Source organism: Pygocentrus nattereri, chromosome 10 (assembly GCF_015220715.1).
Source record: "Pygocentrus nattereri isolate fPygNat1 chromosome 10, fPygNat1.pri, whole genome shotgun sequence".
Taxonomy (NCBI): Eukaryota; Metazoa; Chordata; class Actinopteri; order Characiformes; family Serrasalmidae; genus Pygocentrus; species Pygocentrus nattereri.
The window spans coordinates 35612719-35637853 of NC_051220.1; the positions used below are offsets into that span (position 1 = coordinate 35612719).

General features: G+C 41.7%; 1 protein-coding gene across 2 annotated transcripts in view; it reads left to right on the plus strand.

Moving 5' to 3' along the window:
- Positions 1-25135, plus strand: part of kif6 (kinesin family member 6) — a 113446-nt gene that overhangs the window by 21604 nt on the left and 66707 nt on the right. For both annotated transcript variants that reach the window (XM_037542173.1, XM_017690750.2), the window contains exons 7-10: positions 9014-9220; positions 10700-10843; positions 11400-11486; positions 23769-23872. In XM_037542173.1, coding sequence (XP_037398070.1) covers positions 9014-9220; positions 10700-10843; positions 11400-11486; positions 23769-23872 — 542 coding nt within the window. The remainder of the gene's footprint in view (positions 1-9013; positions 9221-10699; positions 10844-11399; positions 11487-23768; positions 23873-25135) is intronic.

Here is a 25135-nt window from a genome sequence, read left to right on the forward strand (position 1 = left end):
ATATGATTAAACTCTATGAATCTGTCAAGTATTTGAGTAAGCACCAAGGTAATGCTGGTTTGGTATTATTGGGTGCTAGATTTAAGCATTAGTCCTGATTAGCACTGTTACTGTAGCTTGAGCAATGCGCTTATCCTGAGCAAAGCATTGAATTCCAGTCTACCTTTGCACACTAGTGTGGTGGCCCTGTGAACACATGAAGGGTTCTATCATGGATAAGTAAGGATGACCCCTTTTCACAGCAGCCATGAAATATAATTTCCGGATGTTTTTTCTGGAGTTCTATGTTTTTTCCGGAGTTCTATGCCTTATTTTCCATCAGTAACGTTGTTTGAATATATTTCAACTGAATTGTGTAAATACATTGGCTCATTAGCTAATTCAATTAAATAAATGTCCAGGATATTTAGATATAGGTTAAATTCCTTTCTCAAAAAAATACAATATAGAGAAACACGAGATTTTGGTTATAGATGATGAGGTTACAGTAAAGCAGTTAATATGGTAGCACTGTGGTAGGACCCACCACATAACGTTGACGTAACCATGCCATAAACTTATCATGGCAGATGTCATATGCTGTCATGAGTTTTCCTGACAGATTATGCTTGGTAATATATAAGTCTCATGTATGATTCAGTACATTGGAAGTGAACTAGCTTGTCGTTGTTGTGAGTAAACAAGGCGTTTTACAAAGTGTTTTATGTTGTATAAATGCTTTTTTTATCGTGGCTGTTGTATGAGTTGCATGAGCTGCTGTCTGTTTTATCTCAGCCATGTTTCTGAAGAGATGTTGTTTTTGCAGCAAGAGTTTCTCACCTTCCCTTTTGGCCCACATTGCTCTCTAGCAGCTCAACCCAGCACGTTATGGGGACGTGATTTTATTTGATTGTTTTTTTTTTTTTAATACAGAAGTCCAAGTTGATTTTCCTACACCAGGGGGCCACACAAAGGGGCAAGAAAACAGAAATATTTTAAAGAAATTGCTTTAAAGTCTGTTACATTAACCACATTATTTTAACAAATTAACAGAAATGCTTGGTTGGGGTGCTGACAAAATAGTGTGACTTAGTAGAGAACTTACTAGTATGAGAATATTTCAACTTAAAGTCAATACGTAATCCGTATGTTTAGTGGCATAGCATGTATTTATCTTATCAGTATATTTTAGTTAGTCTGTTTCATGAACTTTTCACTATAAATGAATACATTAACGATTTTATAAAGCGTCCTTCAGCATTCTGCATTTAATTCCAAATTGACTCAACAGCTGCGCTCTCATCTGGATTTAACCTTAGTGTTGGAAAACCCTTTAAGAAAACACATAGCAACTCCACAGTGCAATGATTTCAACCTGTGGGACTGTTTCTATCAAACTGCTGAAGTAACAACCAAAGAGGAAGTGTTACGCAATTTGGCAGGTTTGGAAACATTTATTATTTTAATCTGACTTTTTGCTCACTGTGATACATTGAGGATAGTCGTATGCTTTGTTGCCAAATTCCTTCAGGCCTCATTGTTTCCAGAATCACTGTGCTGAGGACCAGTGATGCTTTTTAAGTCGTCCCTCTGCAATCTGACCTGTTCTCTCTGAAAAGGAGCGATGAGCTCATGGGTCTAAAGGCTCAGCCACCCACACTTCCCAGGTCAGTAAACAACCCCCTGTTTACTGGAAGAAGCGAAATCTCTGAATGGGGTCTCTTTTCTTCGTTTCCCACCTGACTGCTTACATGAAGCGCCCCATGAAGCACCCTCTGACCTCCTGCGATGCTCCACAGCTGCAGTCCCTGTGTCCTGCAGCCACAGCAGGAGGATTGTTGAGCCAGGGTGAGCTGACCACTGCTCCTCTTTTGGGGTCTTGCTGAGTCAGACACGGCTCGAAGTGTGTGGCCAGGGTGGCTGGCGAGGGTCAGCTTTTTTTAAGTGTACACAAGAACTGTGGTTAGAAAGCTCAGTGTCTGAACCTCATGAGATTAACCAGAGAAAGGGAGCATGTCAGCTCGAATTAATGTGTTTTGTTTTCTTTATGGTTTGGTCAGTTTTTACTCAGCTGTTTGTGGTGTAAAAAGCCACAAACGAGTATATATTCTGAGCTATTAGCAAACAGTCTCTCTATAGAGTTTTGAGAGCAAGCTCACGTAGGGTAAAGGGTATTACATCAGATTTGGATTAAATCCCATTTCCCAAATTGCACTGTAGAAAAAATGTGGTTTTAGTGATGAGGTTAAAGTGATACAGTTAATAAAGTAACACTTGGCTTAATCTCTGCTACTCATTGATATGGCCATGCCATAAACATGTCATAGCCAATGTCATATGCTATCATAACTTTTTTTTTGTGTCATCTTACCATTACTGTTAATTTTAATGGCAGATGGAAAGCCATGGCATAATAATGTTTGTTTTGTATTCTGGTTAGCCGTCAGGACATGAATGTTGCACATTACTGAACATAATCTGTCATAACAGCTCATGACTGCATATGATATCTGCTACGGCTCACACATAATGTCTGATATCATGACGGTTAACAAATAACAGCAAAAATTATAATGTGACATAAGCTCTCAAGTCATCAAACATTATGACATCTGTCATAAGAATTACCGGTAAAGGTACCATGACATTGTTATATTACTGAACAGACAACTTATGGCCTCTCCATGGATCACCACCCCTCTCCATGGATCACCACCCTCTCCATGGATCACCACCCCTCTTCATGGATCACCACCCTCTCCATGGATCACCACCTTATCGTGGTGGAGAGGTTTGTGTGCTTGAAGGACCCTAGGAGCTATGTTGTCTGGAGCAAAAGCTCCTGGTAGGGTCTCCCATGGCAAACTGGTCCTAGGTGACAGGCCAGGCAAAGTGTGATCCATAACCACCCCTATGAGGATAACAAAACAGGACTTGTGTGCCCAGGCCTGGGGGAGGGGCTCGCCAGCGAGCGTCTGGTGGCCGGGCATTCACTCATTCACCCGGCCGGGCCCAGCCCGAAGGAGCTACATGAGTCCCCCCTCCCATCGACCCACCACCGATAGGAGGGGCAGTAGTAGGGGTGCGGTGCATTGTGGATCGGGCAGTGTCCGAAGGCGTGGGCCTTGGCGTTCTGATCCTCGGTTGCTGAAACTGGCTTTTGGAACTTGGAACGTTACCTCACTGGCGGGGAAGGAGCCTGAGTTGGTGCGCGAGGTTGAGAGATACCGGCTAGATATAGTCGGGCTCACCTCAACACACAGCTTGGGCTCTGGGTCCAATCTCCTTGAGAGGGGCTGGACTTTATTCTTTTCTGGAGTTGCCCATGGTGAGAGGCGGCGGGCAGGTGTGGGCTTTCTCATAGCCCCTCGACTCGGCGCCTGTATGTTGGGGTTTTCCCCGGTGGACGAGAGGGTAGCTTCCCTACGCCTTCGGGTTGGGGAACGGGTCCTGACTGTTGTCTGTGCTTATGCACCGAACAGCAGTTCAGAATACCCAGCCTTCATAGAGTCCTTGGAAGGGGTGCCTCAAAGTGCTCCTCCTGGAGACTCGATTGTCCTACTGGGGGACTTCAACGCTCACGTGGGCAATGACAGTAAGACCTGGAGGGGTGTGATTGGGAGGAATGGCCTCTCTGATCTGAACCCGAGTGGTGTTCAGTTTTTGGACTTCTGTGCAAACCACAGTTTGTCCATAACGAACACCATGTTTGAACACAAGGATGTCCATAAGTGCACATGGCACCAGGACACCCTAGGCCGCAGTTCAATGATTGACTTTGTTGTCGTGTCAGCGGACTTGCGGCCATGTGTACTCGGGTAAAGAGAGGAGCTGAGCTGTCAACTGATCACCACCTGGTGGTGAGTTGGATCAGGTGGTGGGGGAAGATGCCAGTCAGACCAGGCAAACCCAAACGTATAGTGAGGGTTTGCTGGGAACGTCTGGCAGAAGAACCTGTCAGATTGATCTTCAACTCACACCTCCGTCAGAACTTCGACCAGATATCGGGGGAGGTGGGGGACATTGACTCAGAATGGGCCATGTTCCGCTCCTCCATTGTTGAAGCGGCTGACTGTAGCTGTGGTTGCAAGGTAGTTGGTGCCTGTCGGGGCGGTAATCCTCAAACCCGGTGGTGGACACCCCAGGTGAGAGATGCCGTCAAGCTGAAGAAGGAGTCCTACCAGACATGGTTGGCCTGTAGGACACCAGAGGCAGCTGGCAGGTATCGACAGGCCAAGCGATCTGCGGCTTCAGTCGTTGCCAAGGCAAAAACCCGGGTGTGGGAAGAGTTCAGTGAGGCCTTGGAAAGTGACTTTAAGTCGGCTCCGAAAAGATTCTGGCAAACCGTCAGGCGACTCAGAAGGGGAAAGCAATGTGCCACTAGCACTGTATACAGTGGAGATGGTGTGCTGCTGACTTCGACTGAAGACATCATTGGGCGGTGGAAGGAATACTTTGAGGACCTTCTCAATCCCACCAACACGTTCTCCAGTGAGGAGGCAGAGTCTGGGGACACGGGAATAGGCTTGTCCATTACTGAGGCCGAAGTCGCTAAGGTAGTTAAAAAGCTCCTTGGCGGCAGGGCTGCAGGGGTGGATGAGATCCGTCCCGAGTTCCTCAAGGCTCTGGATGTTGTGGGGGCTGTCTTGGCTGACACGCCTTTTCAACATTGCGTGGACATCGGGGGTGGTGCCACTGGATTGGCAGACTGGGGTGGTGGTGCCTCTTTTTAAAAAGGGGGACCGGAGGGTGTGTTCCAACTACAGGGGAATCACACTCCTCAGCCTCCCTGGTAAGGTCTATGCAAGGGTACTGGAGAAGAGAGTCCGGCTTATAGTCGAACCTCGGATTCAGGAGGAGCAGTGCGGGTTCCGCCCTGGTCGTGGAACACTGGACCAACTCTTTACCCTCTCCAGGATTCTGGAGGGTTCATGGGAGTTTGCCCAACCAGTCCACATGTGCTTTGTGGATTTGGAGAAGGCATTCGACTGTGTTCCCCGGGGTATTCTGTGGGAGGTGCTTCGGGAGTACGGGGTACATGGCTCTTTGCTACGAGCCATTCAGGCCCTGTACAAACAAAGCAGGAGTTTGGTTCGCATGGCCGGCAGTAAGTCAGACTTTTTCCCAGTGAGAGTTGGACTCCGTCAGGGCTGCCCTTTGTCACCGATTCTATTCATAATTTTTATGGATAGAATTTCTAGGCGCAGCCAGGGGATGGAGGGTGTCCGGTTTGGTGACCTCAGGGTCACATCTCTGCTGTTTGCAGATGATGTGGTCCTATTGGGGACATCAGGCCGTGAACTTCAGCTTTCACTGGATCGGTTTGCAGCCGAGTGTGAAGCGGCCGGGATGAGGATCAGTACCTCCAAATCCGAGGCCATGGTTCTCACGCGGGAAAGGGTGGAGAGCCCTCTCTGGGTCGGGGATGAGCTCTTGCCTCAAGTGGAGGAGTTTAAGTATCTCGGGGTCTTGTTCACGAGTGATGGTACAAGGGAGCGGGAGATTGACAGGCGGATTGGTGCTGGGTCAGCAGTGATGCGGGCTCTTTACCGGTCTGTTGTGGTAAAGAAAGAGCTGAGCCATAAGGCAAGGCTCTCGATTTACTGGTCGATCTACGTTCCCTCCCTCACCTATGGTCATGAGCTTTGGGTAATGACCGAAAGAACGAGATCGCGAATACAAGCGGCCGAAATGAGTTTCCTCCGCAGGGTGGCTGGACTCTCCCTTAGAGATAGGGTGAGAAGTTCGGTCATCCGGGAGGGACTCGGAGCAGAGCCGCTGCTTCTTCACGTCGAGAGGAGCCAGTTGAGGTGGTTCGGGCATCTTGTTAGGATGCCTCCTGGACGCCTCCCTTGGGAGGTGTCACAGGCAAGTCCACCGGGGAGGAGACCCCGGGGAAGACCCAGGACACGCTGGCGTGACTATATCGCCCAGCTGGCCTGGGAGCGCCTCGGAATCCCTCCCAGGGAGCTAGTGGAAGTGGCTGGGGAAAGGGAGGTCTGGGCTTCATTGCTCAGGATGCTGCCCCCGCGACCCGAACCCCGGAGAAGCGGAAGATAATGGATGGATGGATGGATGGACAACTTATGGCTACATATGACATCTGTTTATGTTTATGTAGCAGGTTGCACATAAAATGTTCAGACAGGTTTCAGTTTCAGTTTCAGTTCAGCTTTTGGTGACACTTTATTTTGATATTCACTTGAAGGTGATTTGTAGATGATCACCTTGTCTTTAACTAACATTTCCACTAAATACAGATATTAAATGTTGGTTTTGAAGTGTGCAATACAACAAAAAAAAACTAAAGTGCAAATAAAAATACACTTTTAAAGACGATCAAACTGCTCTTCATCTGATCCATGAAACTTTGCTACGATGTGGAAACAAGCGGAAATTTTAGTGTAAATGGTGAATCTATTTTAGCGCCTGAAATCAAGCAAAAGATTAATTGTTGCCATTTATACGACAGTTAGTTCCGGCCACGAAAGCTTATTGGTTGAGAAGTGTTCTAACCGTGCTGATATTTTGCCATAGCATCTCGGGTTTTTCACAAATGCTGTATCACTCCACTGAGACGTAGGAGACTGTAGGAGACGCTCAAGGCAAGTGAGCGGAGTCCGTTACAATGGCAGAAGGAAAAGTAAACGTTAAAACATATTAAATGACACATTCACGGCTCAATTTATTTATTTCTTACTTTATTTATTTAGCTGTTGTATAAAAGCAATAGAACACTCGAGGTTGTGTATTATCGCTATTACATCATGCCTGTGATTTGGTCACAGGCATGAGCCAAAGGCTCCCTCTCGTGCTCTATTGCTTAAGTGTGAGATGCTTCAGTGCTAGTTGTGTTTTGTATTTTTTATATTTTGATCAGTGTCAGTAGTCAAGTCAAATGAGCCCCTGCACAGAGTACTATAACACATGAGGCAATGTGTCATCATGAACAACATCACAGCTATGATATTATTTGTGAGATCTCCTCAAGTGTTCCAAATATTGTATCAAATATGCTTTAATATTGGCAGTTCCTTCAGCCAAAGAAGTAGTAGCTTGTTGAGTTGCAGACAGAGCCATACAACTGTTCCCTATCAGTCCGTAAAACCTTTCACAGCCCATCTTGTTTGCCGAATTGTGTTCTATTTGTTTAGTTGTTCTGCCATCACAACTGCCAACCATAAAACAGGCCTGCTCTCAAACTCTTCTTTAGAATCTGACTGGGCTACAGGTCAAATATCTTATAGAAGTTATCTGATCCATCTGTTTTCATTTTCCAGTGTAAAACTTGTTGTTACTTAGCAACCAGCACTCGGTGAAATAAACATTCATGAAAAAAATCAACGGCCTGACAGCACAGGTGGAAAGCTTCTCAACCCAGCAGATAATGTTGTCGGAACTGTTGTATAAGTAAAACCAGTGTGTGTATAGAAATCTAAAAACCTTATATATTTTTGGCAACTAGATTAAATTGAGAAATAGTAAAAATAAATACTTTGATGAAGGTCAGTTTGTACACACAGTGCAAGCAATTGTGAAAATTCTTTAAAAGTGTAAAAAACAATGGTGTGGAAGTCCTGCAGCCTCTAGTATATAAGATGAAAAATCTGAGATATTAATAAACTCTCAGCACTTCCATGTATGGCACATGCAGATGTTGAGGACGGTATTTTGGCTGCAGAGCTCTGTACTGTAATAATCAACATGGCCTTGAATCAGTGAAGATTTTGCTATTTGACCATGTCAATAAGCCTGTGTTCAATCAGTGTTGTCCTATGCGTCATCAAACTCTAAATACAGTGCGCCTTTATCTGCTCTGGCTTTGGGGCTTTCCTTCTATTTGATGTCATTCGAGGTTACACGAAGTCTCTCATCTTTTTCTCATTGAAAAATGTGTCCCAGTGAGTCAGACCAGACCCGTGCTGTGACCTGATCTGACCTGCTTGTTTTTGACACTGGTAATAGAACCAGGCATCAGTGACACATGTCTGCCATTGATTCAAATGTTGCGCACATGCAAGGAACCTCAAACAAACAAACCAGAAAGGTCCCTGTTACTGCGTATTTGCTCATGCTGTGTTTACTTGCTGTCTTCCGCTGCTCCTTGCAGACGTTGTTCACTGACAACAGGATCTTCGTTCCCACCCCAAATACAAATACAAAAGCAAGGTATTAGCCGACTGGATTACAGGAAGAATGTACTAGTGGCTTTACTGCACCGTGTTCATGAATACGTACAATCATAGCAATCATACCATCACCATCAAAAGTCTGGGGATTTTTTTCAGTGGAATGCAAATGAGCATGTATTTGTCGGTTTGCAACAACTAGATCAGGTTTACTTAAGAAACAATGTTACATTTGTGAAAATTTGTATGTTTGTATCAGTGCTGTTTGTGGATGTAACAGTACAACATGTTACACTTCATTGCACTGTATTGTATTGTACCAAATTGTCGCTAACATGTTAGCTTGTGCCTGACTTGGGGGCCTTGGGGTGTAAAGCATTAGACCCGAACACTATGAAGCACAGCGCTTGCTTCAAATATGCTTCTTTAATGACAAATGTGCTAATAAACTGAAAATTGAAACGTCATCAAATTAACAAAAGGCACATTTTTAGCTTCTCCTTATTTTGGCTGTATCGAAAAATGCAATGAATCAAGACATCAGTGTATCGTATCAGATTGAATTTTAATTTGTTTGAATCAGTGCTATGGTGCTATCTTAATAACTAAGTCCTCTGCATGTGCCATACATGGGAGTGCTGCCCCTTTTATCCTGTTGTTGTGATGTGAGCACTCAAATCAGCACGTAATGAAGATATTTTACTGAACATGAAGCTGAGTGTTAAAAAATACTAGCTTTCCGATACAAATATCAGTAAATACCCGTGTTTTCCAGGTGTTTTTCTTTTCTTTCTTTGTTTTCCTCTGAAAGGTTTGACGGTAAAGTGTCCCCAAACTTTTGACAGGAAGCGTATGTCACGTTCTTCTACTAATTATTGCTATGCTCTCTCCCTGTCCATTTCCAGACCCCCATGAATCAGGCCTCCACACGCTCTCACTGTATCTTCACCATTCACCTGTGTAGCCGTGAGCCAGGCTCAGCGACCCTGCGGCGCTCCAAACTCCACCTGGTGGACCTGGCTGGCTCTGAGAGAGTGGGAAAGACAGGTGTAGGGGGCCAGATCCTGACCGAGGCCAAGTACATCAATTTGTCACTGCACTACCTGGAGCAGGTCAGGAGGCTCTGTTCCTAATGTTCTTTCTTTAGCATTGAACTGATGGAATTTCTGGGCTGATAATAAGATCCGTGTCACGATTGGTTCCTCCCACTCCCCATGTGCCTTGTTTACTTCCCGGTTGTCCATGTGTTTCTTTGTTTTGATTGTCACCGTCCTGCCCCCTTGTTTTGTGACTCCGCCCTGATTGTTTCCACTTGTGTCTTGTGAACTTTGTGCTCTGTAAGCCCCGGGTTTGCCCTGGTCTGTGTTGTTCTGTGTTTGTATGCTTGTTTGATGTGCTGTATGTATGTGCTGTTTGTGTTGGATGTTTTGCTTGTTCTGTTTGAAGTGTAGTCTTTGGATCCTGCGTTTATTTCGTTATATTTGAATCTCGTTCTCTCCGTATTGGCTCATTGACCCTGGACTGTTTCAACCATGACCCTGGATTTGCCCTCAATAAAACTCACTTATATGAGCACGTGCATCCGCCTCATCGCTCCATGTCACAATCCGATAGTTGATGCCCTATTATTGCTGATACTGCTATTAATACCTTTATGCACCACACTCCATTTATCTTTTATTTAAAGGAACCAGATCATGTAAAACTGAATTTTCTTTGCTCTTTTTAAAGAAAAGAGTTTTATGCAGTATGTAAACAAAGTTGAAGCTTCAAAATGTGCTGTTTACTCCCCAGTCTGTTCAATCCTTTATGGCTGCAAAAACAGCCCATTTTGAGTTCATGTTTTACTGTGCATTTAAGACTGATATATCGCTGTTGTCAGAAGAAAACCTCTTGTCTCCAAAATAGTAACTTTACAGGAGAAAGAAAAAACCTACTCCACTTTTAATGTAAGTCAATGGAACCAGAATATTTCATTTCATTCTAAAATAAGTCATTTTGGGCCCTTTCTTTTGATACATTCATCATGAAATTTACACACAATGTAAAGGACACGTAAATGGAGATACGAGGTTTTCTTCTGACAGCAGCGATTATGTAAATGACCTCTACAAACACACTTAACTTCAGCATGAATTACATTTATGGCATTTGGCAGACACTCTTATCCAGAGCAACTTACAATTTGATCATTTTTTACACAGGTGGGCGAAGGTAGTGTTAGCAGTTTTGCCCAAGGACTCATATTGGTGTAGTGTAGGGTGTTAACCCCAGTCTACAGCATAGAAGACAGAGGTATTACCCACTACACTATACCAACCACTGAATGGGTGGAGCTAAACTGGTGTAGGCTGAATAGCCAGATGTATGTACATGCATTTGTCACAGAACCAGTGATTTGAATATGGACTGTTTGTGCAGTTTAGTTTCTTATGTGTGGACAGAAAAAAATTGTACATTTTGAAGCTTTAACAATGTTTACACACTATATCTAAAACCTTTATTTCAAAGCAGTGGGATTTTTTTCCCCATATGGGCTGTTTAAAGTTCTCAAACTTCTTTAACCTCACAAGCCTTCTGTGTTATTTCAGGTCATCACGGCTCTGTCAGAGAAGAACCGCTCTCATATCCCGTACCGCAACTCTATGATGACTTCTGTGCTCAGAGACAGCCTGGGGGGCAACTGCATGACCACCATGATCGCCACTGTGTCAGTGGACAAGAGGAACGTTGATGTAAGGCTTTGTCTTATTTAACACTTAACTACTGTCTTAGGTGCTTTTCTGGTTGTGATTCAGTTTCCATTCCATGTAAACGGCAAGGAATCACATTTCAGTTCCTCCTTCTCATAACTACGAAACTTACGTAGGGGTATGCGATATGGGAAAAATATTAAATCACGATACTTTTTCACAATACACAATATGCATCATGATGTTTAGTTATTCTGAGATTGAATAGGGTGGAACAGACAAGGTAGTACATGTATTTTCACATATAAAAACCTGCAATAACAATTATAATAATATAATAATAAAAAGCTACAAAGCCTTACAAACTGCACTTCACTAAATCCAATTAAGCAGGTGCATTGTGACACAATTTACCACAATGACAATAAAATAGCATCGTATTGCCCACCCCTAGTACGCATTGAAAAATAATAGATCTTAATAACAGGAATAGTGAATTTTAAGATTAAACACATGAAGTGACGTTTAACTCTCTCTAAAAGAATGTGAAGAAAGCATGTTTTCTAATCTAATGTGATGATCTCCACTTTCATCTTAGGAGTCTATCTCCACCTGCCGCTTCGCCCAGAGAGTGGCTCTGATTAAGAACGAGGCTCTCCTTAACGAGGAGCTGGACCCAGCACTTGTGAGTCTGCACAGCTGAACCTTTCCTCTTGTGTATGTGATGACCTGTCACCATGTTTATTTGTGCATAGTTTAACAAGTTCTCATACTTCTTTTATCTACAGACTTTTTTTCCAGCATGTTGTTGACATAGCCATGCCATAAACATGTCATAGCAGATGTAATATGCTGTCATAAATTGTCATGACAGATTTTGTTCAGTAATGTAATAGTGTCATGTTACCATTACCGGTAATTGTCATGAAAGACGACAATGTTTAATCATGAGAACTCATATCACAGATTTTACTGTGTGCTCTAATTGTTCCTTTATTGTGTATGCCTAAGTATACTTAAGCACTTACATCTCAAACAAAGAAAAGAAGGAACCACATCCTTTACAGGGAACAAACTTAAATATCATTGCTGTTTAAAAAAAAACAAAATGGTAACTTTTCAGGTGAAGATGAAAACGTTCTTCATTTTTAAGTAAGTCAAACCAGACAGTTTATATTGGTTCATTTAGAAAGTCGTTTTCACTTGATGTAAAGGACAGCAGCCGTGCTCAAATAATGCAGAAAAAAGAAGAAATTTAATGAAGAAAAAAATCTACAAATGTTGGCGAACAATTTCGGTTTATTTGCTGAGTTTAACATATTGAAAAAAAAAGCATAGAATATAAAATATACTTAGAATTTGTTAAGTCTCATTTGTTTGTTTGTTAATTCTGTTATAAAATATATAATATAATTTACATTTTTACATTTCACTTTTTTCCAATGTGTTCAATCAAGCAAATAAACAGTACGTGTGTAGTAAATTGTGCAGATGTGTGTTCTGTGTAGAGGATGTGTTCACTTATTTTCATTCAGAAAATCAACAAAACATAATTTGACCAGCGGTGCCCAAACATTTGCATACAACTGTATTTTGATAGGTTATCTGTACCCATCTGAAATACATGGATGATTTACCATGGAGGGGGGAAAGTGACGTGATATATGCATTTAAGGGCTAATGTTGTAAAAATGTTGACACTTAATATGGGTGAATAGCTTTGAATGTCCAGAATGTCCAGAAGCATCAGACTCCTCTCTCACACCTGTGCTTACATTGTCCACATTCCGTCATGTCATCAGTGGGACCGGCTGCATGTCTTTGCAAACGAATGTGGGAAAAAAGCCACTGAATGTCTTTTCTGATTTCTCACGACATGTTTGCGTTCCACTCTGAAAGTTTACATGCTCTGATTTTATGGCTTATCACTCAGTGGTGAACATTTCTTACCCGTACTGACTGTGCCTCAGAAACACCTACTTATTAGCAGGGAATCACCATTTGGTGAAGCCTGATTGCTGTGCACTCATTGACACTGCTTTCAATGGCAAACAGCTGTTGAAGGAATGAATGTAGTGCTCCTCAGACAGTTAGATATCTACAGAGACCAAGAGTGTAGTGATGAGCGTAGCTCCAAAACGACTTGGCTCAAGGGTTTGAACTGAAGTGCAGGTCCCCAAATTAACACAGTGCTGTTCTGTGAACCCTGGTTCCACTCAGGGTTTCCCAGCCTGCCTGCATCCCATCCATTATCTCCTGATTTTGACTGCTGACATTAAGTGATGACTCCATTGAGAGCGAAGGTAAACATGGTGGAGTGAGCAAATGCTCCTGATTTGTTTTCATTGGAGCTAAGCTAATGAATCTTATCCCCTGAAACGTTCAGCAGAAAAGTCGAGGAAGAGAAATGCAGAGTCCCAATCACCATGGTCTATTTTTCCCTCCCGGAACTGATAGTACTTGTTACACAGTTCTGCTTGGGGAGCTTACTAAAGGTTTCAGTGCAAAGATATATAGATGCTGTGCATCTTTGCCCCGTTAATCAGCTCCTCTATGAGCCGCCCTCTTTCTCTTGCTCTGTCGGCTTATTTCCCCTTGATTCAGCATTTAGAGCTTGGCTGCCCACTTTTGAACCCTGGAGAGGTATTTTTAAGAGAGTCTGCGGTTGCCCGTTAATTGAGCTGGTGTCTGCATAGGAGAGGTGGAGGTATGGCTCATATCCTGCAGCCACTGTTTGACTGAAATGCAACCCTCACCTTCTCAGCAAATGAAGCAGAATTTAAAATAGGGATGGGTAGTATGACAGTATAGCTGTCAGTATGTATGTATGTTTGAACACACCAGTCACATTGCATGTTTTGCTGATTTTTGAAGTGAAAAATCCTCCACAGGGAACAAACTTAAATACAGCGTTTTCTGTAAATTTTAGTGCACAATTTCTCAAAATTTATTGTTTTGAAAAAAAGAGAAAAGCAGAAAATGGGCCATAACTTTTTCACAGTCCACATTATATGTTTTTTCCAGCCAGTATGTTAGAGAGAGAGAGAGAGAGAGAGAGAGAGGGATACTTTATTGATCCCCATGGAAATTTAGCAGCCAGTAGCAGTCACACAACACAGGACAGTAATAGTAATAAGGGTGTAAACAATATAACAGCAGGAATAAATACACTCACCAGCCACCTGTTCAGTTGCTTGTTACCACAAATAGCTAATCAGCCAGTCACATGGCCACAACTCAATGCATTTAGGCATGTAGAGGTGGTCAAGACAACTTGCTGAAGTGCAGACCGAGCATCAGAACGGGGAAGAAAGGGGATTTAAGTGGCTTTGAACGTGGTTGTTGTTGCCAGATGAGCTGGTCTGAGTATTTCAGAAACTGCTGATCTACTGGGATTTTCACGCATAACCATCTCTAGGGTTTACAGAGAACGGTCTGAAAAAGAGGAAATATCCAGTGAGCGGCAGTTGTGTGGACGAAAATGCCTTGTTGATGTGAGAGGTCAGAGGAGAATGGGCAGACTGGTTCCAGATGATAGAAAGGCAGCAGTAACTCAAATAACCAACCAAAATCTCTGAGGAACGTTTCCAACACATTGTTGAAAGTATGGCACAAAGAATTAAGGCAGTTCTGAAGGCAAAAGGGGGTCCAACCTTTTACTAGCAATGTGTGCCTAATAAACTGGCCGATGAGTGTATGTTATGGTTATTATACACTATGCATAATAGTACATCATGGACATGGTTAGTACTTCTAAAACACTGAATAATTACAGTATATCACAACAATGAGTACACCCCTCACACTTCTGCACATATTTTATTACATTTATTCATGGGACAACACTAGAAATGAAACTTGGAAATAACTTAAAGTAGTCAGTGTACAGCTTGTATAGCAGTATAGATTTACTGTCCTCTGAAAAGAACTCAACACAGTCATTAATGTCTAAACAGATGGCAACACAAGTGAGTACATCACTATCAACATGTCCAAATTGTGCTCAAAGTGTCAATATTTTGTGTGATCACCATTATTATCTAGCACTGCCTTAACCCTCTGGACACCATCTGAGCCAAACAAGGTTATTATGGTCTCCTCAGACCACAGGACATGGTTCCAGTAATCCATGTTCTTGGACTGCTTATCTTCAGCAAACTGTTCTGTGGGCTTCCTTGTGCGTCAGCTTCAGATGAGGCATGCTTCTGGGACGACGACCACGCAGACCAAGTTGATGTATTGTGCAGCATATGGTCTGAGCGCTGACAGGCTGACCTCCCACTTTTTCAACCTCTGCAGCAAAGCTGGCAGCACTCATGCATCTATTTTTTTGAAGCCAACTTCTGGATATGGCGCTGAACACGTTGACTCAACTTCTTTGGTCGACCCTGACGAGGCCTGTTCCGAGTGGAATCTGTCCAGGAAAACTGCTGTATGACCTTGGCCACCGTGCTATAGCTCCGTTCCAGGGTGTTAGCAGTCTTTTTACAGCATAGGCCATCTTTGTGGAGAGCAACAAATTTATTTCTTACATCCTCAGGGAGTTCTTTGCCATGAGGTGCCATGTTGAATATCCAGTGGCCAGTATGAGCGAATTGTACCCAAAACACCAAATTTAACAGACCCTGCTCCCCCTTTAAATCAGGGAGGGACAACGACATAATTGGGCACAATTTGGACATGTTGACTGTGATAGTGTTGTCCCATGAAAAGATAGAATAAAATATTTGCAGAAATGTGAGGGGTGTACTCCCTTGTGTGAGATACTGTACATGTAACAAAGACAGATGTGGACAAATTATAGTGAGGTGGTAAACAATGTGTGTAGTAACTGCACAGTAACACCTAGCTGATTGGATGTGAGCCCATTATGGCATTTTTCTGCCATTTTATTCCAGTTGTGGGATGTTTCTGTCTTCTACTCCTGAAATAATTTTTAGTTAGAAAAGTTAGAAAAAAATGTAAAATTTACCATATTCCTTGTTCTCATAGCCTTTTTAGAAATTACACAAGTTTTCGATGATGCATTTTGTCTGTAAACCTTCAGAAAAGTAAATATCATGATACTTGGGGGATTGGGGCAGTCGTGGGCTGGAGGTTAGGGATCTGGCCCTGTGACCGGAAGGTTGCTGGTTCGATCCCCAGGGCCGACAGTCCATGGCTGAGGTGTCCTTGAGCAAGACACCTAACCCCCAACTGCTCCCCGGGTGCTGTGGATAGGGCTGCTCACCGCTCCGGGCAAGTGTGTGCTCACTGCCCCCTAGTGTGTTTGTGTTCACTAGTGTGTATGTGGTGTTTCACTTCACGGTTAAATGCGGAGGTGGAATTTCCCCGGTTGTGGGATCAAAAAAGTATCACTTATTTACTTACTTACTTACATATTGTGTATTGTAAAAATGTCTTTAAGCAATGTGATGTTATGTTTTTCCACGTTACCCATTCTTAGTGGTTAGTGTACAATCTGTGCATTTTTGTGGACTGAGGTGGCTATTCCCAGTTGTTTTCAAAGGAAGAGATGCGTTTTGCTCAGTAGCCATGTTTACATGCAGCCTGATAATCTGACTAAAAGCTCAATCGGAATAAAATACGTCCATGTAAACACCTCAATCAGACTAGACTAGTCCTATTTAGGCCATTCGGAATACACTCTATCTGAAGAATAATAGCCATTTAAACATCTGTATCTGATTAACTTCCCAATCAGAAAGTTTAAGTACGTTCTGCACATGGGTCTCACCTCACATCTCCTCTGCAAACCAGTTTCTGCTACTGCACAGGAGTTGAAGTTTATGCATTGAGCTTTAAAAGACCGCGTCCAGCTTGTGTGTCTCAGAGCATGACGTCTTCCTCTCACCCTTCTTTAATAAGTACATGTCAAGCATTGATATGGGCTTATTAAAGACAACATTTTCCTGAGTCTGCCATCATTTTAAAGCAGTTGAAAACACAAGCGCTTCTCACTGCTGCTCATCTTACTCCGACTGGAGTCAGGTGACGCATGTTGTGGTGCTGTATGCCTGCAGGTAAATTTTGATTAGATTGTTCATAGCGTGCATGTAAAAAGAGATTTTCCATCAGATTGTTGAGATTTTCCATCAGATTGTTGAGTAGAGTGAGCACAAACACCTCAATCTTAATCTATAATCAGAATTGGCAAGAATTGTTGCATGTAAACACAGCCATAGTGTTTTTGCGTAGTGTTTTGAATATGAGGGATACAGGCATCATGAGTTGAAAAACAATCTTGAAGCAGTCATACAGCCTACATCAACCTGTGCTGACCAATCTGATCAAAAGAAGTGTTTTTTTAGGGGACAGTTGTAATGGAGGAGAGATTATTGTAGTTACTGATTTTACAGATCAAGATCATAAAAAACAAAACCAGTTTTTCTATATTGTAGCCCGTTTTTTAATAGCAGTACCACACTTGCTAGTTAATAGTAGTAGTTAAAAGTTCTGTTGTACCTATTGAAACCATAGCCATGTTGCACAGCTGATTCACAGTTACAGCATGACACTGTTGATGCTTAACAACAGGGAGCTTCACATTTAGTACACATTTAGTAAAAGGGAGCTTTTCCCAAATGTACTAAATCTGTCAAGACATGTTTAATTTACAAAGATTACTTCTTTAATTTTGTATTCAAGCTACTTGCTTACAGGTAATGCACCCTAGGAACCTATCAGTGAACTGCATGCCTAAATCAGCACACACTTGCCTCTAACTGTTGAAATGTTAGAGTCTCAAGGGTTTGCATTTTTGGCATAATACAGGCAAAAGTATAGACAAAATGACTTTACAGGTTTTTTTAAGCTATGCAACATATGTTTTTGTCCAATTTTAAAGATAATATAAAATGTCAGATCCAAATAAGCAAGTCAATTTGCAGTTAAACTCTCCAGTGTTTAATGATTTTTACACCAGTTTTCATGATGCTAATTGGTGGGTATAAACTTTCATCTATTATTAGCTACGTTAGTGTGCAAAAGTAAACTTCGGATACTAAATATGTCTTGGTTGATCAACTACATTTGTGATGAAGGGAAAATTGTGTAAAGCCTGAAGTAAGCCAGAAGTGAGTATTGTCCAATTAGAGAAAAGCACAGGGACATTTGTAGTGGTCAACTGTCACTTTTGGCTTATCCAGTCATGAGAGAAAGTCTGATTTGTGGCAATACCCATTTGGAGTCTTGTTGTGGACACTTGTACTGAGCTCTATATGCTTATTTATTATTATTATTATTATTATTATTATTATTATTATTACTATTATTATTGTTGTTGTTATTGTTATTGCATTGAGTGCTGTAAAAATAATGACTTGCCTTTAGTGCTATTTACCTACTCTCCATCAGTTTCTATTTTTTAACATGAAATCATCCTAAAACCTATAATAGAACTAAAACTGACCGAACACATAAATCAGGAAGACCTTGAGCGTGTTTTAGGGCCATTTTGAGTTTCTGTAACTGAAGAACATGGAATCACAATCTACCACAGTCTTTTTGGAAATGTGCAGATATTGATGTCATTGGTCATACGCAGTGCCTCCCTCTGGGCTGCTGGTTTATTCTCAGACACTTGGACACTCAGACACTGGTCCTGTGGTTCCTGCGTGGTTTCACAGTCCAGAATAAAACATGGTGACCGTGGGCCTGGCCTGCTGGACCCAGCTGCTTGTGTTGCATCAGCCTCAGGGCGTGCTGGATGCTAGATGGGTGAGAAGCAGCTTTTGGGTTCAGGCATAGCCAAACACCAAACACACAGAGATGTGGCCATAAAAAGACACGGTGATGGTAACATTGCCCTTAATGTCATTCCACACCACACAGCTGCGTTAACAGAATTTGGACGGCAAAAACATATTTCCCCAAAAACAACTGGATGATCACGGTTGTTCTTGCTGCTGTATAGGCATTTGGTATTATTTACACCATAAAACATAAATATAAATAGCCACCATTGAATTTCTCAAGCTTTTTTGTAAGGCGTGCAATGATGCATTCAATTTGTGTCTCGATATTCTCATGATATTTTGAACAAAATTTGAATGAAGAAAATTGATGACTGTATCCATATTATTACACAACCTACTTATGCTTTAGTTAGATTTAGGGCATCATATGCTTTCAAAGAGGGGGGATGCTGTAATTATTTGACCAACCTCTAATTCTTTGCTGATCTGATGCTGAAGTCAGCTATTCGCCAGCTTCTGATTTTCCTGATCCACCTTAAATGGAGCAGCAGTTACATTCTGGGCTTCAGGCATCAGTACTGCTGGGCTATTTAAGGTGTAACAGGAAAAAACAGGCTAGCTACCAAGACATCTGCACACGATTCGCAAAGAAAAGGACCATAATACATTAAAATGAATTCAAACAGATAGCGTGAGCCTCTGAAAAGCCTGTTTGGAGGGCCATGTTGCCCTACCTGTCTATCTCAGCAAAAATCTGGACACACTACCCCTTGGCATGAAACGTGCAAAACAGAGGGCTAAGGACTAAGTGTTATGGGTAAGGGGTGAAATGGGATTGGGCCAAAGTGTCCTTTGTCTTTCTGTCTGGTCTTATTGTTGTCATGGAGAAGCTACTGAGATATTAAGGAGGTCTCTTTTTTTTAATCTTCCTTTCCTGTGAGTTGCCCTGGTCTCCTCTATGTCACTGGGACCGTCTTTAGATTGCTAGCTAGTGACCTTTAACCTCTATCAGCTATGTGTCAAAAGCTGTCTGGATGCCAGCACATACTTGTTTCTCTCATCTGCATTTCTGTGTCTGTATGTGACTGACCGTGTGTGTAGACAGAAGGTAGGCGGCACATTTTGGAAATAACATTCAAGGTCACTCCACAAAAATTGTAAAGAAAAGAAACTATGCGAACAACCCCCAACCCCCCCCCCCACCGATCCTGATGCTGCTGAAGCCATTTCACTTTTCCATTTATAGTAATGCCTCCTATTTCTCCCAATGGCCAGAGCTTATCCTACTTTAACCTCTTAAATACATACAAAGTGTCAAGTTCAGACTGCAGAGCGCAGCATAGCTGTGACTGTTAATGATCAAAGTCAGACGGATGTCTGGTTGGATGACCTGTGACCTTGACTTGGAAATCCCAGCACCAAGGCTTTCATAGATTTAGCATGATCCTCTTGCAATGCAGCCAAGACATAAGCTGGGGTGGGATCGGACTCAAACGAACCTTTGACCTCATGCCAGAGGAGCTGCTTGATAACTAGTGGTGACACTCTCAGAGCAGTAGTGGGTTGTTTCTCAAAGGTCTCAGTGGGAACTGAGCTTATCTTATGATTACAGTGTAGGCTGGCTGTTATCAGCATCTTAAAATCCCTTTGTTTCTCAGGGAGAAGTTATTTTCTGAGAAAACTGTGATTTTTTTGTGATAATGTTCTACTGTGGGGTAACCATTTCTGGAAGAGATCTGTCATGTGCCCTACCTTGTGTCTGTAGTGATTTGCTGTAAGGATTTTTTTGAAAAACAGAGGCATTTGTTATTTAACTTCACCTTTTACATTGCTTTTACATGTGTATTTAAATAAAATGAAAATATGAGCTTACAACAGGGCCATTTAATCAATAGAACATGAGAGGGAGTGTGTTAGATGAAGTAAGAAATTAATAAACTGGGCTGTGATCGTGGCATTTAATATATTTTAATGTCAGCAGTTCCTTCCACCAAAGTATAGTTCCTTAACAAGCAGCTCATTGCTACGTTACAGTGATGAGCTCCGCTCACTCGCTGCACAGCAGGCAGTTTGTTCCCCAGCTCCTTAAACTAAATTCCCAAAGGGTCACCACCATTGAGCAGCTTTTTTGTTTTTTATTGCGTCTGTTTTATGGCTCAGTCTGATTTGGTCAGACTCTGAAGATCAGACGACATGTTTGGAGAATGGTGTTGGGTTCATTTCCGGCTGATTCCAGGTTCTTTAGCTGTTCTTCTGTCACAGCTGCCGACTGAAAAGCTGCTCAGTGGTGACGACAGTTTGGGAATTTAGTGTCGTCTCATTTTCAGAGTCTGACCAAATCGGCTGTCGGTCAAATGTGATCTTAAAACTGTCCATTTTCTGTTTGTGCACTAGTAAATACGTTCAAATGGCTGGAGCGTCTCCTACAACTGTCAAACTCATTGGTTAGCAGCGACGTCTTAGTGGAGTGATACAGTGTTTGTGAAAAGCTTGTGATGTTATGGCAAAATAACTGCACGGTTAGAACGCCTCTCAACCAATCAGGTTGCGAGGCTGGAATTAACTGTTATATAATATATAATTATAAATATATTTCTACTTGCTAGTTTTCTCCCCAATGTAGTCATAGTCGGGTCCAAGCACTAAATAGGTCTCTTCTTATCACACAATGCTACCAGGCTGAGAGGGTGAAGGCTAGCGTGTGCCTCGTCTGTGACATGTGAAGCATCACTGCATCTTTTCTGCTGATAATGCAACAACACTGGACACTTTATCACGCTTGGAGGAGACTGCTAACTGCCAATTCTGTTACATCTGCTAAAAGATGACCATGTTGGCTGGTATTGCTCTGTATGGAAGAGGGAGGTTTAAAGCTCTCTTGGACTCCCAGCTGTGGATGGCTGTGGCATTGCTGGATGAACATATTTCGGTAACACTTTATTTGAAGGCTACCTACATAAGGACTTCATGGCACATTCATAAGCACTGAATAATGTGTTTATGAAGCACTAGTTGAACATTTATTAAGTGCTTATGTCGGTTCTCGCAACCTGACATAAGATGTTTTATGAAATAAATGACATTGTACTGACATAATAAGAATAAACGTTGAACTTATTTACAGCACTAAACATTTAAAACACTATACATAACTATGTCAGCATTCTTAAGACGACATTGTACTGATATCATGTGAAATATGCCTGGAAACCACCCCCTCTTCGCTCCATGGTATGGATAAGATGATTGATGCAATTATGTATAGGGTTTAAATATGTTTAGTGCTGTAAATATGTTCAAGGTTTATTCATATTATGTCAGTACAATGTCATTTATTTCATAAAACATCTTATGTCAGGTTGCGAGAACTGACATAAGCACTTAATAAATGTTCAAGTAGTGCTTCATAAACACATTATTCAGTGCTTATGAATGCGTCATAAAGCCCTTATGTAGGTAGCCTTCAAATAAAGTGTTACCCATATTTCTTCCAAGTGTCTTAAATGTTGGAACTATACAAAGCCTGTGAGCTTATACTTATAAATATGACCAAGTTCTGCCACACCTTAGGTGGGTACTAGGCCTCTCCCGCTTGTTGTGTTTCTGTTATATTTTTTACTTTCTTTGATTTCATCGTTGAGAATCCAGAAGCATTGCTGGAGTGCATATCAACTCAGTGGTGACTTTTAAAATGATTCCCATAGTTGTCTTTGAAATTTTTTCTAAAGGCATTTTTACACTCATCTTTAAAGGGTCCATATTCTACATTTTATTGATTTATTTTTACATGGCTGGTTTCCAGCTTCTCTTTATCCTTTAGAATTAAACAGGCTGTTTTTTATTTGTGTACCTTTAACATTGATATAAATGAGCTCTGTTCTGATTGGCTGTCCTATGTTGTATCTCATTCAAAAGGCTCTTAGAGCTGAAACATTCTCTAACTTTAATATAAATGGGCAGGCTAAACTGATGTAGGCTAAAAGGGGTGGATATATGTAAATGTGATGGTTCTGTGACATCACAGAAATAAATGAACTCAAAAAGGGCTGTTTTGTCTCCATATATGGACCACTGAGGTTGAAACCTTAGCAGTGCTTACACATTACTTTAAACACATTCATTTAAAAAAATATAGATCATGCTTTTTTATGATATGGGCTTTTAATTCTTGTTTTGGTCCTAAATGTAAGTTAAAAATTAGCTGGCTATTCTTATATCTTCTTGTGTTTGCAATTCCACTATGTATTTTCTATGTATTTTACGACTAGAGATGTCATAGTGCCCCCAATCCAGCTACCTTAAGGTTGAGTATCAGCCAGTACTGATATGATACCAGTACCAGTATGTTTTTTCATAAATACTACAGCCAAATAATTTAAGTAAGATATGTCGAGTTGCCAATTAATACTACAGAAAAATTACTTAATTGTTGGTATGTGCATCATGTGATATTCTGGACTGTTTTTATTTAATGACCAGTGAGTAAAATTGTGGCAGTAGTGTAACTTTGTACATTCTGGTGGCTTGCAGCTTGCAGCTTGCAGCAAAAGGCAGAAGTACCTTCTATGCTGGTACACTCAACGCATAGATGGTGACTAATTTTACATGCTAGTGTTTAGGCTAACTGTGGCCCAAACACAGCGGAAACACTGGTGTTGCAGATAGTAAAGGGTTTCAAATTAAAATCTATGAAATATGTCACTGCTGTCGGAACAAAACCTCATATCTCCATCTCCATTTTTCAGCTTGGACATAATTTGAAAATGCCTTTACGTGGTATGAAATGGCCCGAAATTACTTGGACAAAATGTCCAGAATGTTCCATTGACTTATATTAAAAGTAAAGTATGTTTTTTTTTCCTTCTCCTGTAATGTTACCATTTTGGAGATACAAGGTTTTGTTCCAACAGCAGCGAGATATAAAACCATTCCATATTTAGATCTCTTAATTGCCTTCTGAAACTGTGCCTCACTGCTGCAAGTTGTGGATAATGCTGATTTATATCACGTCTATGACTCTGACTATGAGTGCATAAGTATACCACTAAATAAAGAAACAAAGGATTGGAACTGGATCAGGCGTAATGTAGCTGATACCCCATCTATTTAAATTAGATCACATCAGATCCCTAGAACCCGTGAATCAGTGTGGGTCAGCAATGGAAAATGAAATGCAAAGGGGTCTACAGCAAAGACCTCACTATAGCTACTGCCAGACTTGCCATAAATTCTTCATGGCTCTATGTTGCTTTATGTTGCTTGTCCAACAGATGATTGCTCGCTTGAAGAAGGAAATTCAACTTTTGAAGGAGGAGCTGGCCATGGTGACCGGGGAACAAAGGCATGACGAGCTAACTCCAGAGGAGATCCAGGGGTACGCATGTAGTCATCATTTGTACCTCACATAATCAACCAGATGTGCGTTTCTTCTTAAAGACTTTATCTTAACCCAAACACAGACACGAATAAAGTCTGAAGTCCGTGTGCTGCCAGTGCCTTTTGATACTGCTGGATCCCTGAGCAGGGAAAGCTGGAACATATGGTGTGCTGTTTTGTCCCTAGGGCCAAATTGTGATAAAAATAGAGATAGAAATCTGAGAAAATGTAGGAAAAAATTATTATTCTGGTCTTTTATTTTATAATGCAAGTCAGAATTTTTCCTCTCTACGTATAAATGACTTGCTGGCCTCAATCAAACCACTAGACATACAGGCCTTTTAGCAGAGGAAAGGCTGATATGCACTGCTTTGAATTTAGTTAACGCTTACTTTCTGCCAGTTCAAAAGGGTGCTTTCTCAATCACACAGACACTGTAACCTATTTTTAACATGTGGGGTTAAATCAGAATAGCAAGCGTGATATGCCACAGGACAGATTCACGAGCCTATTCAGCAGTTCAGCAGGTTCTTGTGGGCAGCTGCCTGTGTGTGTTGAGCCTGCGAAGATGTGTGTAATGGTCTGAGCAGCAGCGTGCTTGGATGCAGTCATTCAGGTCAGCGGGGACTGGAGCAGTGCTGAGTTGGCCTAGCTCACCTTCCTCCTTGTTTATTGCTCAAATCTAATAGAGGATAAAGATAAAGGAGCTCAGAGAGATCCATGTTGTTGTTTGTGGGCGGTCAACATCAGATCTTGATAATAATACTGTATTTATGCATCTTTAATGTGGCCTCGGTCGGCCACTTGCAGCCTGCACTGGGATTGTGATAAGTAGGGAGTGGACAGGTTGAGGATTACTGTGAGTAGAGAGTAAATCAGGCCGTGCTTAGATTATTATACCTTGCTTGTGACGTATAGACACTTTCCCTTTTTTAAAGAGCAGATTTTGTCTTATTAATCATTTGATAGCATAAATTATTGTTAAAAACACATATTGAAACTCTTTTGGCCCAAAGGTGGCATAAACACCTGAAATTTGAGCGCTGATGAGTGTAAATATAGACAAGGGGATAAAATATGTGAGGTATGGCATTATTCCCAAGGTAGGACTGTTGTCCAGAGGTGTTTCGTCCATTAAGGGTACTGGAGTCCCGGCCTACCGGTTACTATGAGGTAAAATATTTATATTTAGAAGGTTTCTGCTAAATATTTCAAGTTTGATATTTGCATGTGAAATAGGGTTGAAAAAATGAATGCCAGT